The 15,814-nt window shown below is 38.1% G+C and overlaps 1 protein-coding gene across 3 annotated transcripts in view; it reads right to left on the bottom strand.

The window, feature by feature from the left end:
- The window catches only part of LOC126485149 (RNA-binding protein 25), a 188,022-nt gene that overhangs the window by 17,082 nt on the left and 155,126 nt on the right, over positions 1–15,814 (bottom strand). For all 3 annotated transcript variants that reach the window (XM_050108815.1, XM_050108814.1, XM_050108816.1), the window contains one exon: positions 15,592–15,749. In XM_050108815.1, the coding sequence (XP_049964772.1) occupies positions 15,592–15,749 (158 nt within the window). The remainder of the gene's footprint in view (positions 1–15,591; positions 15,750–15,814) is intronic.

The following is a 15,814-nucleotide window of genomic DNA, read 5'->3' as shown; positions in this document are numbered from 1 at the left end:
GGACACATACAGATGTATGACACACGTGACACATAATCACTTGATCAAGTTTGAAGTCCGTGAGTTCCGCGGAGAGCCCCATTCTGCTCTCTTACGATGTCTAATGACTACTGAGGTTGCTGATACGGAGTAACTGGCAGTAGGTGGCAGCAAAATGCACCTAATATGAAAAACATATGTTTTTGGGAGTGTCCGGATACTTTTGATCGTGTAGTGTACGAGCTCAAGTTGGTGTCGTTTGCTTGCCAGACTGAATCTGCTTTCATTCAAGAAGAGTGTCTGACTCAACTCCTCGATGGTCCAGTCCCTATGTTCTTGACACCATTACAAACAGAGCCGCTGATGCGAAGGTATCAACAGAGCATAAGGTACCGGTCATCAAGCAAAGAGACCATCCCAACGCATTTGCAGTGCCAATGTGGAGCGTGAAACTGTGTGCCTTGTAGTCTTGTTAAATGTGGTTGTAACTGCACCTGCTGTTTGATGTGGGTCCCTTCTTGCTTGTTAAACAATGTAGAGATCATCTCCTGCTTGTAGGTGGCTGTGGTCAAACAACTACTCTCCTTTGGGCAGTAGTGTGTGTGGTTCGGAATGAGAAACATTGTTATGAGCAATACTGATGTCTTAGGCTGCACTCATTTCACTTCAGCCTTTTTCTAGTTTCTGAAAGTTAAAATTTTAAGATTGCTCCCTGACTCATGTTCAAGAGAAAAATTAGTTCATGAATTCAAGGTTTCACATTGTTTAGTTAAACTAACCCAAAAATTAGTGAAAGAGCAAGGCATTCTTCCAGTTTTAGGAAAGAAGAAAGGAGTAGGTAAAAGTGAAGAAACAATTAAAAAGATCCAGCAGTTTTTTAAAGATGATAAAAACAGTAGAATGTGGCCTGGTTGCTACGATAGCAAAAGAGTTGTTATAAATGAAGTTATAGTAACAAAGCAGAAATGACTAGTGCTGTCAAATTTAAATGAACTTTATATCTAAAAACAAAGATGATGTGACTTACCAAACGAAAGCGCTGGCAGGTCAATAGATGCACAAACAAACACAAACATACACACAAAATTCAAGCTTACACAACCAACGGTTGCTTCATCAGGAAAGAGGGAAGGAGAGGGAAAGACGAAAGGATGTGGGTTTTAAGGGTCAGGGTAAGGAGTCATTCCAATCCCGGGAGCGGAAAGATTTACCTTAGGGGGAAAAAAGGACAGATATACACTCGCACACACACCAATATCCAACCGCACATACCAAATGAACTTTATGTAGCTTTCAAAAATTCTCATCCTGAATGCAAAACTGGAAGGTCAAAATTTTGTGACCTCCACCCTAAGTGGTGCATTTTGGCTGGATCCTCAGGGACACACTCCGTATGTGTTTGTTTATATCATCAAAACATCAAACTGATGATTGTGGGTGCAAAAATCAGTGATATTAACTGCAAAGCATTACTAGATTTAATGGTCTGTGACGGTAACAGTTATGACTGCATGATGGATTTGCGTAATAAATGCCCTAGTAAGGAAACCATTATTGAATTGTTGAATTGCTTCACGAATATGATGAGGAAATGCCAGACAGTATTACCTTCAAACAGTGGGTCACAACTGACAGGGCAGAAATGATAACAGTGGTTAAATCTCAGGAAGAGTACTTGGAATCTTTAATTGATAACTTACAAAAACTCAAAAGTCACCATAATGTTTCTAAAATCCAAAGTAAGTTTTTGAAGGACAAAAAAGCACAACTTCATTAAAATGAATGCATAGTGCTACCCGATTTTGCAGAGAATTTTACATTTGTGATTCAGGATACAATACCTGGGTACCAATGAGTCAATGACCAGGCAACAGTGCATCCATTTATTCTCTACTTCAAAAATGATAAAGATGAAGTTTGCAGTTCTTCAATTTGCATTGTAAGTGACTACTTGGAGCACAACACTTTGGCTGTAGATATGTTTCGAAAGTATGTAATGAATTACATAAAAGAAAATTTTCCCAAGGTTGAGAAGCTGATACACTTTTCAGGTGGAAGTGATGGTCAGTATAATAACAAAAAGAACTTTTCAAATCAGTGCAACCACAAAGTAGACTTTGGGTTGGAGGCTCAATGGCACTTTTTTGCATCTTGCCATGGTAAAAATGCAACCAAGTTATCACTGTACAGGACATGTATGTCTATTGCAAGGATAATATTAAAGGCATTACCTATTTTCTGATCAAGAAAGAAGAAGTGGTTCTGCATATGGAAACAACACTTCAACCAGATTTGAAAACTGTATAGCAATAAAAGGAACAAGGCATTTCCACAAATTCCTTGGCATTGCAGAAAACTTAGTTCGATGCTATGTAAAATCAGAAACTGAAATTTATTAGGATTATTGTGTCAGTAAAATTACATCTCTGTCTTTAATGTTGCATAACATGTTGGCATGTGTGTACAATGGACAGTGGTGGCTTGCAGAGGTTGAGAGAATAAGTTTGGAAAACAATGCTGTTTCTGTGCATTTTTACCACCCTGATGGCCCAAGAACATCATTCAAGAAATCTACTAGTGACATAGTTTGGATACCAATGAAAAATGTTTTAAGGAAACTTTCAGCGCTTCAACTTACCACAGCAACTGGAAGGTCTTATTCTATATCAAAGAAGCTGTCTGAAGAAATAATTGAAAATATTTATTCTAAGTATGTCAAAATAATATAAATGTTAATTTCAGTGAAGTTTCCACTTTTTGTATATAATTCAGTACCTTGCTTCAATAATAATTGATTATATCCTGCCAATATCACATATGAATAGGCAACAGCCATAAGATCAGTTGTAGGGTAATGTGAATTATCACCTCATTTTCAAAAATTCATATCTTTGTTAACAGTCAGATATCAATGTTGAAATTTTTACAGTGCGTTGCTATAATATAGGTGTACAAACTGTGCAATAATCATATTTTTATATTCAGTCCCACCTGAGATAACTAACCCCAAACTATACAAAAAACGAAAATTTTCAAATTTCAAAAATTCATAATTAAGGAAAGGTTTAAGTATTCTTGCTCTGTATGAGGCTAGTCGTGTATGATATCTAACGAAAGGGGGGGGGGGGGGGCAGACACTCATAAATCACTCCTTGTTTGTTATTTTTGGGCCTAAAAAGTGGATTTTTGAAAACTTGGATACCAAACTTTGGAGGTCATTTTGACTGATTATTTTTTAATTTAGGGTATTTTGTGTAACAAAAAATGTTGTAGAGGACACTTTTCTAAAAACAATGATGTCAATTACAATGTTGTAACTTAACCCAGTGCAGAGATATTCATATTTTTGCTGACATCTCTAAACTGAAACATCCTCGCGAGCTTACAAACGAAAATGGCTGCCATTCAGTAAAGGTGAAAGGTAACAGGTAAAATTTAAAAAAAAACTGTTTTGAACTTCTCAGTTATAGGGTAATCACATATAAAAAAACTTGAAATATTTAAAAATAGTCAAGCAACCAACTTAATTTTTATTGGACCACTTCATTTGGGTTGACCCAAACGTAATCTGATCGACATCTACATACCACTGTCCATAAGCTCCGATCCTACATTCAGGACACTGCTCACTTCCTCCACAGCTTTTCCACAGTTCCTGGTCTCATTAGCACCAGACTCCTTGTTGGTCACTGTGGATGCAACGTCCTTATACACAAACATCTGCCACGCCTAGGGCCTTGCAGTCTTGAAAAACCACCTTTCCCAATGTCATCCTGCTACCGAGCCCACTACCTCCTTCCTAATCTTCCTACACAAACACTGTCCTGACCCACAACTATTTCACTTTCGGTACCTTCCTATGCCAACTGACATATGGGCCATCTGGAGCAATCCTTCCAATCAACACCCAATACCCCTCGTCTGGTTCAGACTCACTGATGGCATTTTCATGATCTGGAATCAAGGCAGGGACAATATTTGCTCCTTCCTCCACAACCTTAACATCTATTACCCAACCCTCTTCCCCTGGACTATAAGTTATGTAATTACTATTTCAAACTGTATAAAAAATTGCCAAGGTTATCTGTGAAGCCCACAAACTCTAGACCTGGAAGTTTACATTCTACTCTAGAAATAAACGTAAAGTCATGTGAGGAGTTACAAAGTCAAAACACGTTGTGCCACAGTCTATAATTTACCAAATAATGGCATTCTGTAAATTTAATACATAAAACAACAAAAGAAATACCGTCAAGGCTAGAGGAGGCACCAGACAAGAGTTGAAACATGTCTTGTGATCGAAAAACATCATCCCTCATGGTAGGCAGATTAGTAAAATGCCCTAAAGCTGCCAATATATTTGAAACAAAATATTTTATTCAACAATAATGATCAAATTTGCCTGTTTAGTCATCTTCAAGTGAACATTTACATATGTTTGTATGTTTATAGCATAATAAGGTCTTATGTTAGACAAGACAGGATATCAGAGAATACTCAAATAGCATTGCAATTTCATAAACCGTACTAAAATGTGTAAGTCACCTTAAAAGTGCACATTTAAATGTCCAGATGTCCGGTGTGGTTTCTGGGATGACAATTTTCTTTGAATACCAGTACTGTATTATCTCGTGTCTGGTTCTTTATTATGGCAAAATTCCACATGTGCCAGAAAATTAGTGTGCGCTTGAAATTGAGCAAACAGTTGAAACTGGCCAATACTATGGAATGAAACACTATACTGTAAACTGAATAATACTACGGAATGAAACACTATACCGTATCTCAAATGCCCAATAGTGTGGAATGAAAAGCTATAATTCAAACACCCAATAGTTTGAAATGCAACACTATATTTCAAATAAACTGACTGCCCCTGTGGCGAAGATCAATAACAGCTAAATTTCTTTAGCAAACCAACAAAAATAATTTCATTGTTCTGCAAGATGGTTAAGTTTTGTTGCTAATAACCTGGAAATAAAATCAGAACACTGAAACTGTTAACCTATTTTAATCTTCTGTGATTTTAATTTACTTGATAGCTCCTAACCACATAAATCTGATTTGTTTTTATTTGGCAGAACTGTAAACGGAGAAAAGCAGCAAAATCATGAAACAAACATGAGTCACATGGAAACCACATCCCATGACAGCTCAAAACTGTTCTGTGCACACACGAATCTGACATCTTGGGAGCACCAGCTAAATTTTCGCAGGTAGCATCTGCCTTCTTGCTGCTACTACCCATACAACTAACAGCCACAGATCAAGTAGTTGGAAGTAAGAGAAGGTGCTGCTCTTACATGAATTCAGCTCTGTGCATGTGCACAAGTACACTGGCAACTGCCAACACAAACCTGAGATTGCACTGCATGAAGCGCTATTGTCAACCAATCATAGTTCATGTCACATGATCTCACCAGCCAATGACATCAATATTCATGGCATACAAAGCACCATGTAGTCAGCAAATAACAGCATCACTGTTAAGTAGCATGAATGGCTCATCATCTAGACCTGAAATTTTTCCAAGTGGCTAGTCCTCAAACTGTTAAGTTCTGAATGAGAGTCAGACATTCTGCAATTTTAGAAATCCATCACTCAATCTCAAATGTAACGTAACTCATCTTGCAGAAAAGGTATCTTACTTTGAAAGTAACACTTCTCAAACCATCGCTCGTAGTATTTTCTCACACCCTGTTACAAATGTAAACAGTTATGATGTCACACTTATTGAAAGCAGTCTTGTTATGAAATATTGCCCAGTTTTCGTCCTAAAGCCTTTGACACATTTTGCTGTTAGCACATGCTTGTGTGAACATCATTCTTTGGTGTTGTACATGGTGCATTTTCTTTGCAACTAAAGTTTTATTTTGGAGTTATTCTCTCATTTGGTATGTTGCTACAGGATTATTCTGCAGTAGCAGGCTACAGTAAAATTGTTGGAGTATTAGTCCCTAACAGTCAAAATTACAAAAATTTAACTGAAAACTTAAATAATGAAAAATTCCCACAATTCTAAAAAATTCCGTTACTTCCTATATTAAAAAATCCTGTGTTTTTCCCAGATTTCCCGACTGCTCCAGGGCATATACACCCTCTATATCCTACCAACACCATTCAAAGTAGTGTTCCCATCACCCACCCAAACTACAATACATCCTTGTCCATCCCTACTAAAATCCTGCTTCCAATTCTGCACACCATGGGTAGTCAACACACGTGCCAGACCCATCCCATACATTTCGCCACCACTTCCTACTGCAGTCTGGTCAGAGGCATCTTCTGCCCAATAAAAGTCAAGACCACATGTGAAAGCAGCCTACAGTGCAATTACTGTACAGCATTCTATGTAGGCATGACAAGTAACCAATTGTCCACTTGCAAAAATTGCCCCCACCTAACTGTGGCAAACCGCATACTTAACTAATCAGTTGCCAAATATGCTGTACATAATAACACTAATGACTTCAACACCTCTTCATTATGCGGGCCATTTGGATACTCCCTTCAGCAAAAGTTTCTCTCAGCTATGCAGGTGGGAATTCTCTCTTCAGCATATCTTGAGATCTCTCAATCCCCCTGGTGCAAAACCTCCGGTAACTTGTTTCCCATTGCCTCAGTGTACAACCCCTCCTTCCCTCTATCCCTTATATGCTCTACACTCGAAACTCCTTCCCTCTTGTACAGCCGCTGAAAAACATGGCCAAAAGACCTGCCTCACACTAGCCTTCTAATTCCCTCCCCCCCCCCCCCCCCTTTCTTTCGTGCATCCTCCCTACCCCATATCAGCTCCACCTACTCAGGCAACTGCTTTCGATAATCAGTATTGAATTATCAGTCAGACAAACGTGTGTACTCTTACCAGAAAATGAGCAAGAGCTAGAGTTAACTGCTTTCTATCACAGGTTTGTGTGTGCTGCGCACTGATACTCTGTAGGTAAATTGTTACCTTTCCCTAATATTTTGTTTTTTCCAGGAATTTCCATTATTGTTAAATATCATTTTCAGTGTTATTCTGTTACTTCCAAGCAACTAATGACACACAATTTTACACCAGATGTGGAACTTAGCTTTTATGGATGGTTCCCATATTGCACTTGGAAACTTATTTTTCTTTTATGTAGGCTGAGCAGACATCCCAGTTTTACCGGGACAGTCCCAGTTTTCACATGAATGTCCTGGTTTCCTGAGAAAATCATTTGGGACACACAACTGTCCTGGCGTGCAATAATATTTTTATTTAATAAAATATTTGTGAAAAACAAATTTCTAGAATAAGAACATTACAGAAATATATATTTTCACAATGCATACTGGATTTGGTTTAACCCCCCTTACACCTAAAGAAAGAATAATAGATATGAAAAGAAAAGCAGATATTACATACCCCTGATCCTAATGTGTCGATCTTCAACTTAATAGCCCTCGACACATACAAAATCACAACTAAAGTACGTATTAAAGAGCATCACTTAAACCATTTCTCCTAATGAGACTGCAGCCACAGAGAAGTTAATTTTGCAAAGAATGTGAGCAATGCAGTGTGCTTTAGCAATATTTATTGAATACTGTTTGCCATGTATGCATGCTCACCCTGACAGTTAGCAGTCAAACAATATGTCGGTGCATTGTTGGCAGCTTTCACTCACTCAGTAACAAAACTGCAAGTCTAACACGTCTACAGAATTTTAGAACAACTGACAACTATTCAGACTTAGAAATAAAAGTCAGCGGATTACCAACTGAACAGACAAAGTTACTACCTACTAATGTTAGCAGTCAGTGAATGCGAATGTTAAACTTATGAAGTGTGGTGTCTGGTGAAAATGACCAAGCACATGTGGTCATTTAATGAAACGTTAAACAAAGAACGACAGTTATTATTATTATTATTATTATTATTGTGAAAATTCGATTCATCTTGCACAGAATTTTATGATTATCTTCTTTCTAACACGGAACTCACTCCTACAATCGATTCTTTCTTCTGATAAATATCGCGAAAGTAAATCTTGGGATGAAATGTGAAACTGCCTCTCCAATTCACAAAATGAAGATAAATGTTTGCTATTAGTTTTTCAGCTGCTGCAGTGTCGTAGGCCTGCTATTGATTTCAAAATACAATAATAAATGACAAGAAATGTCAGCATAAGTGTAGTAATGAAGTTAAGTAGAAAGTATAAACCAGACTTGCAACGAATAGAATATTCAGGTGTATGCAAAATACCGAACATTCTTTGGGCTTTCTACAAATAGCCGACTATTAAGCAGAAGTATTTGGCCAGAGCCTGACAGGAAAACTTGTAGTGATGTGTTTGGTTCTCACTCATTTGACCAAATTTACTTACTTGCTACTAACTTGCTAACTAACATTTCAAGTCTGTGCGCTTTCATTTCAGGAGTCAGCATCCAGGGTACCCTTCGTGCACAGATCTTCTGATATCCAAGCAAAGCAATAATGTGTACCCATCATGCACAGATCTTCTGATATACTAGCAAAGCAAAAATGTGACCCACACTTTCTTGTGAAGTGTCGATTGTGTTTGCAGTTTCTCTCTGAGTGATACGACGATATGCCGGGCTGTCCCACACAATTCTTACCGCACTGCGTGTTTCGTTGATAAATTTAGTTTGATACACATCGTCAATATGTAAATACAATTTATCGTACACTATACTTTTCGAACGGCTGAAAGCAAGGGGAAACTACAGCCGTAATTTTTCCCGAGGACATGCAGCTTTACTGTATGATTAAATGATGATGGCGTCCTCTTGGGTAAAATATTCCGGAGGTAAAATAGTCCCCCATTCGGATCTCCGGGCAGGGACTACTCAAGAGGACGTCGTTATCAGGAGAAAGAAAACTGGCATTCTACGGATCGGAGTGTGGAATGTAAGATCCCTTAATCGGGCAGGTAGGTTAGAAAATTTAAAAAGGGAAATGGATAGGTTAAAGTTAGATATAGTGGGAATTAGTGAAGTTCGGTGGCAGGAGGAACAAGACTTTTGGTCAGGTGATTACAGGGTTATAAATACATAATCAAATAAGGGAAATGCAGGAGTAGGTTTAATAATGAATAAAAAAATAGGAGTGCGGGTTAGCTACTACAAACAGCATAGTGAACGCATTACTGTGGCCAAGATAGACACAAAGCCCATGCCTACTACAGTAGTACAAGTTTATATGCCAACTAGCTCTGCAGATGATGAAGAAATTGATGAAATGTATGACGAGATAAAAGAAATTATTCAGGTAGTGAAGGGAGACGAAAATTTAATAGTCATGGGTGACTGGAATTCGTCAGTAGGAAAAGGGAGAGAAGGAAACATAGTAGGTGAATATGGATTGGGGGGAAGAAATGAAAGAGGAAGCCGCCTTGTAGAATTTTGCACAGAGCATAACTTAATCATAGCTAATACTTGGTTCAAGAATCATGAAAGAAGGTTGTATACCTGGAAGAATCCTGGAGATACTAAAAGGTATCAGATAGATTACATAATGGTAAGACAGAGATTTAGGAACCAGGTTTTAAATTGTAAGACATTTCCAGGGGCAGATGTGGATTCTGACCACAATCTATTGGTTATGAACTGCAGATTGAAACTGAAGAAACTGCAAAAAGGCGGGAATTTAAGAAGATGGGACTTGGATAAACTGAAAGAACCAGAGGTTGTAGAGAGTTTCAGGGAGAGCATAAGGGAACAATTGACAGGAATGGGGGAAAGAAATACAGTAGAAGAAGAATGGGTAGCTCTGAGGGATGAAGTAGTGAAGGCAGCAGAGGATCAAGCAGGTAAAAAGACGAGGGCTAATAGAAATCCTTGGGTAACAGAAGAAATTTTGAATTTAATTGATGAAAGGAGAAAATATAAAAATGCAGTAAATGAAGCAGGCAAAAAGGAATACAAACGTCTCAAAAATGAGATTGACAGGAAGTGCAAAATGGCTAAGCAGGGATGGCTAGAGTACAAATGTAAGGATGTAGAGGCTTGTCTCACTAGGGGTAAGATAGATACTGCCTACAGAAAAATTAAAGAGGCCTTTGGAGAGAAGAGAACCACTTGTATGAATATCAAGAGCTCAGATGGCAACCCAGTTCTAAGCAAAGAAAGGAAGGCAGAAAGGTGGAAGGAGTATATAGAGGGTTTATACAAGGGCGATGTACTTGAGGACAATATTATGGAAATGGAAGAGGATGTAGATGAAGATGAAATGGGAGATAAGATACTGCGTGAAGAATTTGACAGAGCACTGAAAGACCTGAGTCGAAACAAGGCCCCGGGAGTAGACAACATTCCATTAGAACTATTGATGGCCTTGGGAGAGCCAGTCATGACAAAACTCTACCATCTGGTGAGCAAGATGTATGAGACAGGCGAAATACCCACAGACTTCAAGAAGAATATAATAATTCCAATCCCCCAAAGAAAGCAGGTGTTGACAGATGTGAAAATTACAGAACTATCAGTTTAATAAGTCACAGCTGCAAAATACTAACGCGAATTCTTTACAGACGAATGGAAAAACTGGTAGAAGCGGACCTCGGGGAGGATCAGTTTGGATTCCGTAGAAATGTTGGAACACGTGAGGCAATACTAACCTTACGACTTATCTTAGAAGAAAGATTAAGAAAAGGCAAACCTACATTTCTAGCATTTGTAGACTTAGAGAAAGCTTTTGACAACGTTAACTGGAATACTCTCTTTCAAATTCTGAAGGTGGCAGGGGTAAAATACAGGGAGCGAAAGGCTATTTACAATTTGTACAGAAACCAGATCGCAGTTATAAGAGTCGAGGGGCATGAAAGGGAAGCAGTGGTTGGGAAAGGAGTGAGACCTGAAGGTGGCAGGGGTAAAATACAGGGAGCGAAAGGCTATTTACAATTTGTACAGAAACCAGATCGCAGTTATAAGAGTCGAGGGGCATGAAAGGGAAGCAGTGGTTGGGAAAGGAGTGAGACAGGGTTGTAGCCTCTCCCCGATGTTATTCAATCTGTATATTGAGCAAGCAGCAAAGGAAACAAAAGAAAAATTCGGAGTGGGTATTAAAATTCATGGAGAAGAAGTAAAAACTTTGAGGTTTGCCGATGACATTGTAATTCTGTCAGACACATCAAAGGACTTGGAAGAGCAGTTGAACAGAATGGACAGTGTCTTGAAAGGAGGATATAAGATGAACATCAACAAAAGCAAAACGAGGATAATGGAATGTAGTCAAATTAAATCGGGTGATGCTGAGGGGATTAGATTAGGAAATGAGACACTTAAAGTAGTAAAGGAGATTTGCTATTTAGGGAGTAAAATAACTGATGATGGTCGAAGTAGAGAGCATATAAAATGTAGACTGGCAATGGCAAGGAAATCGTTTCTGAAGAAGAGAAATTTGTTAACATCGAGTATAGATTTAAGTGTCAGGAAGTCGTTTCTGAAAGTATTTGTATGGAGTGTAGCCATGTATGGAAGTGAAACATGGACGATAACCAGTTTGGACAAGAAGAGAATAGAAGCTTTCGAAATGTGGTGCTACAGAAGAATGCTGAAGATAAGGTGGGTAGATCACGTAACTAATGAGGAGGTATTGAATAGGATTGGGGAGAAGAGAAGTTTGTGGCACAACTTGACTAGAAGAAGGGATCAGTTGGTAGGACATGTTTTGAGGCATCAAGGGATCACAAATTTAGCATTGGAGGGCAGCGTGGAGGGTAAAAATCGTAGAGGGAGACCAAGAGATCAATACACTAAGCAGATTCAGAAGGATGTAGGTTGCAATAAGTACTGGGAGATGAAGAAGCTTGCAGAGGATAGAGTAGCATGGAGAGCTGCATCAAACCAGTCTCAGGACTGAAGACCACAACAATACTTTTCGATTTGTTTAAAAGTGAAACTGTGTAAGAGCTAACTAACAGACATTGATTATGGCTCAAAAAAAACCCTATATGGACATACTTCACAGACAATGGAAATAATCCGTAAAGAGGAAATTACAGATCAAGATACAGATGTAAGTAAATCTTCGATATTATAAAAGCAACCGTGTGTAAGACTGAGCTGAAATACAAGGGTTGAATGAAAAGTAATGCCTCCACCTTTGTTAATTGGGTTTGGATGGGAATATTTTAATAAATAAAACGCAGAAACAATCCTTAGAATGTGATCTTTAATTACCAATATTCACTTTTCCACATAATCACCAGCCAATTGGATACATTTCTGCCAATGATGAGCAACTTTTCTGAAGGCATGTGGAGGATGTCGACACTGTTTTCTTTTTCTGGGGCAAGTCTTTGTGTCGATATTCCATAGACTGACGTTTTGTCTCCGGGTCGTAATGGTGTACCCACGTTTCGTCTCCTGTCACAATTGACTGGAGAAAGACGTCACCTCCATTCTCGTAACATGGGAGGAGTTCCTGGCAAATTTCAAGTCTGTGCGCTTTCATTTCAGGAGTCAGCATCCAGGGTACCCATCGTGCACAGATCTTCTGATATCCAAGCAAAGCAATAATGTGTACCATCATGCACAGACCTTCTGATATACAAGCAAAGCAAAAATGTGACCCACACTTTCCTGTGAAGTGCCGATTGTGTTTGCAGTTTCTCTCTGAGTGATACGACGATTGCCCTGAATGAATGTGTCAAACATTTTGCTTCTGAAATTCCGTGGTTGCTGTCACTGGATGTCCAACTCTTTGCTTGTCATGCAGGTCAGATGTTCCCACCTAAACAAGTTTAAACTTGCTCACCCAACGACACACAATACTCACATCAACACAATCACCATAAACTGCTTTCATTCTCTGATGAATCTTCTTTGGAGTGACACCTTCTGCTGTCAAGAATTCAATGACTGCACATTGCTTAAATCGCATTGACCGACCATCTGCACAGGGTTCCAAACATTACACACTAACAGCACAACTGTTCAATGCTAAGGCTTCCCACCAATTGGAGCCGTAGACAAGAGGCTACGGAAAAAGCCAGTACCTGCCGTATACCAATGCTGCCAACTGTTTAAGAGTTACGAAGGTGGAGGCATTACTTTTCAGTCAACCGTCAGACATAAACCACGGAACATTAATTATCTCAAAGCAAAATATACCATCTCTTAATTATAACATTTGACAATGAGGCAGTAAATGTAGTAGAAAGGGCTGGTTTTAGAAGACTGACCCCTAGCGCTTGGCCGTGGTATAAAATACGAAGCCACCTCAATTTTTCAGACAAAATAGTTCCAGAAATATATCATAAGGTGTTTGAGAAATTAAAAGATTACTTTTTTAGAGACTGATTCTATTTCCATGACACGCGAACTTGTAGATGTGCTTACATAATCAAAACTGTTTTTAAACTTTTATTGCGCATTTCGATCCTGAATTCAATGTCAAACATGTAGTATTGATCATCAAGCATTTTGAGGGACAAAACACAGCAGAAAACATAGTGATAGCTTTACAGTAAAGTCCAAGTTTATGGGACATCCAGCTGGCAAAAATTCATGTTGTTATTCATGATAATGGACAAAACATAGTAAAAGCTGTCAGAAATGCAAAGTTGGCCTTAGTGCATTGTTTCATTCATACTCTTTATTTATTGTCTGAAGGCTCAGTCAAATGTGACTCATATGATAGCAACACATACAAGGATCATGACTTAATTTAATTGTTCTTGCACTGCACAAGAAAAACTGCATTGTATCCAAAAGAGTTTGGATCTCTCTCAGCATGAATTGGTATAAGATGTCAGTATGAGGTGGAATTCCACCTATTATATGCTTGCAAGGCTAACGGAACAAAAACAGGCCATTTCACTCTATATCATGGACTCTGACACTGTCAATCTGACTGCTGCACAGTGGGAGCTTTTAGAGCAACTTCTGAAACTATTACAACCACTTGAAGAAATATCACAAATTACTAGCTCCAGATATGATTGCATTTCTGAAATTATTTCATATGTTATTACATTCATGCGATATTTCGATAAAATGAGCACAACAGGTTTAACACTCAAATTAAGCCAGGTGAGTTTGTCATACAACATGAGTTGCAAGAACGATTTGAAGATACCACAACAGGTAAAAACTATTTGGTGGGTACACTTTAGATCCATGCTTTAAAATGAATGTTTCACCTGACAATGCAAAGAGAAAAGTAAGCCAGTATGTTTTAATTGATAGGCTAAAGACGAACTGTGAAACAAGCAACGACCATAGCACAAATCGTCACCTATTCGGGCCAAGAGGACGAGAACTGAAGTCTAAGCCAAACTACTAACTCAACTTACGGACTGCTTCGAAGAAGTGGTTACAGAAAAACACACCGCTCATACCGGGACTTCGAAAGAAAATAATGCAGTTGCAACTAAAATAGTCCTGTATTTATGTATTAAGAACCTATCATGTCATGGCAATCCATACATATGGGGGCAAGTGACAGAAGATAAATTTCCGTTTGGTAAATCTTGCAGCAAAAAACCTGTCAGCACCAGAAAGCAGTGTTTAGTCAGAGCATCTTTTCTCTGAAGCTGGGAATGTCGATGAGAAGAAAAGGAGTACTCTACTGCTTGAAAATGCAAATAAATCAATCCCTCTGCACCATAATCTTCCACTTCTAAATTTCAATCAAGAGAATTCAGATACATAAACATTTATTATTTTTAAAAATGAGCCCACAGAATACATAATTTTTTTATACCTAGTTTTTCGTTAACTTTTATAATATGAAAGTTGATTATGTACCTATGACTATTTTAATGATTGTAAGAAAAATACATTATTAATATAATAATTATTATTATTATTAAATAAATCAATATTTTCATTTTACCAATTATCTGTTCACAGCAAAACATCTTACTTAAAAATTTGGTATTCGGTCGCACAGTACCTATGGTATTCGACCACATATGATAAAAGTAGTCAAATTGGCCGAATAACGAATAATACCTGAATATTCGTTGCAAGTCCAGTATACACACAAGTGTCCTGGGTTTTCCTCTTTGAAATCTGGCCAGCCAAGTCATATAGCACCCTAAATATCAATTAGCTAGTTCAGTTTCTAACTGGAACCACAGAGCAACAAATACGAGAAGTTCACTTCAATTAACAAAATATGGGCACAAAAGTTGGTTAAGTGTGGCCGTAAATATACTACTTTCAAATTCTGCTGGTGCCCCAGAGACAACAAAATTTCTCTTTGCATTTTTGAATCAACTGTTACATAATTGTACTGCTAATGCCATGGAAAACTTCTGACAGTTAGTTTCTTTACAACAGCGCCACTTCTTATGGAAATAATTATGTACCAGCTTTTGTCCAATTGTGACTTACTTCAGAAAACACAAAGCCTGATTTTTACAGACCTCTGGCTGTCATTGCTAAATTCAATAAACATCTTGTGAGAACTGCTTGCAGTAGAAGATGTGACTTTTTGTACAGTAAAATTAATTTCTTATACAGGCACTCAAAGAAACTGGTCACTAAATAGACACTGTAACTTATGTTCTCAACTGATATCCCATTCCCTACTTTTTAGAATTCTCACAATAGTATACTGAAGATCTATATTTAATACTGTTCCCAAAACAATAATGAATGAATTGTTTAACTCACATTGTCTACTGCCGACCAGTCTAGCTGAAAAGCAAACAGTGCTGTCTTCTCAGTGGGGATTTGATCAATTATTGTCTTTATGTGCTTCCGTTTCTCTTCTTGAGATTTTGTAATATCTTCTTTTTTCTCCTCTTTCTTCTTCTTCTCTTCTCCATAATCTGTAATCAGAACATACTACATGTAGTTTGCAGTTCCTTAATGTCCTATTTCTGCATCATAATTA

This window comes from Schistocerca serialis, chromosome 6 (assembly GCF_023864345.2).
Source record: "Schistocerca serialis cubense isolate TAMUIC-IGC-003099 chromosome 6, iqSchSeri2.2, whole genome shotgun sequence".
Classification (NCBI taxonomy): Eukaryota; Metazoa; Arthropoda; class Insecta; order Orthoptera; family Acrididae; genus Schistocerca; species Schistocerca serialis.
This window is presented reverse-complemented; position numbering and strand designations above follow the sequence as displayed.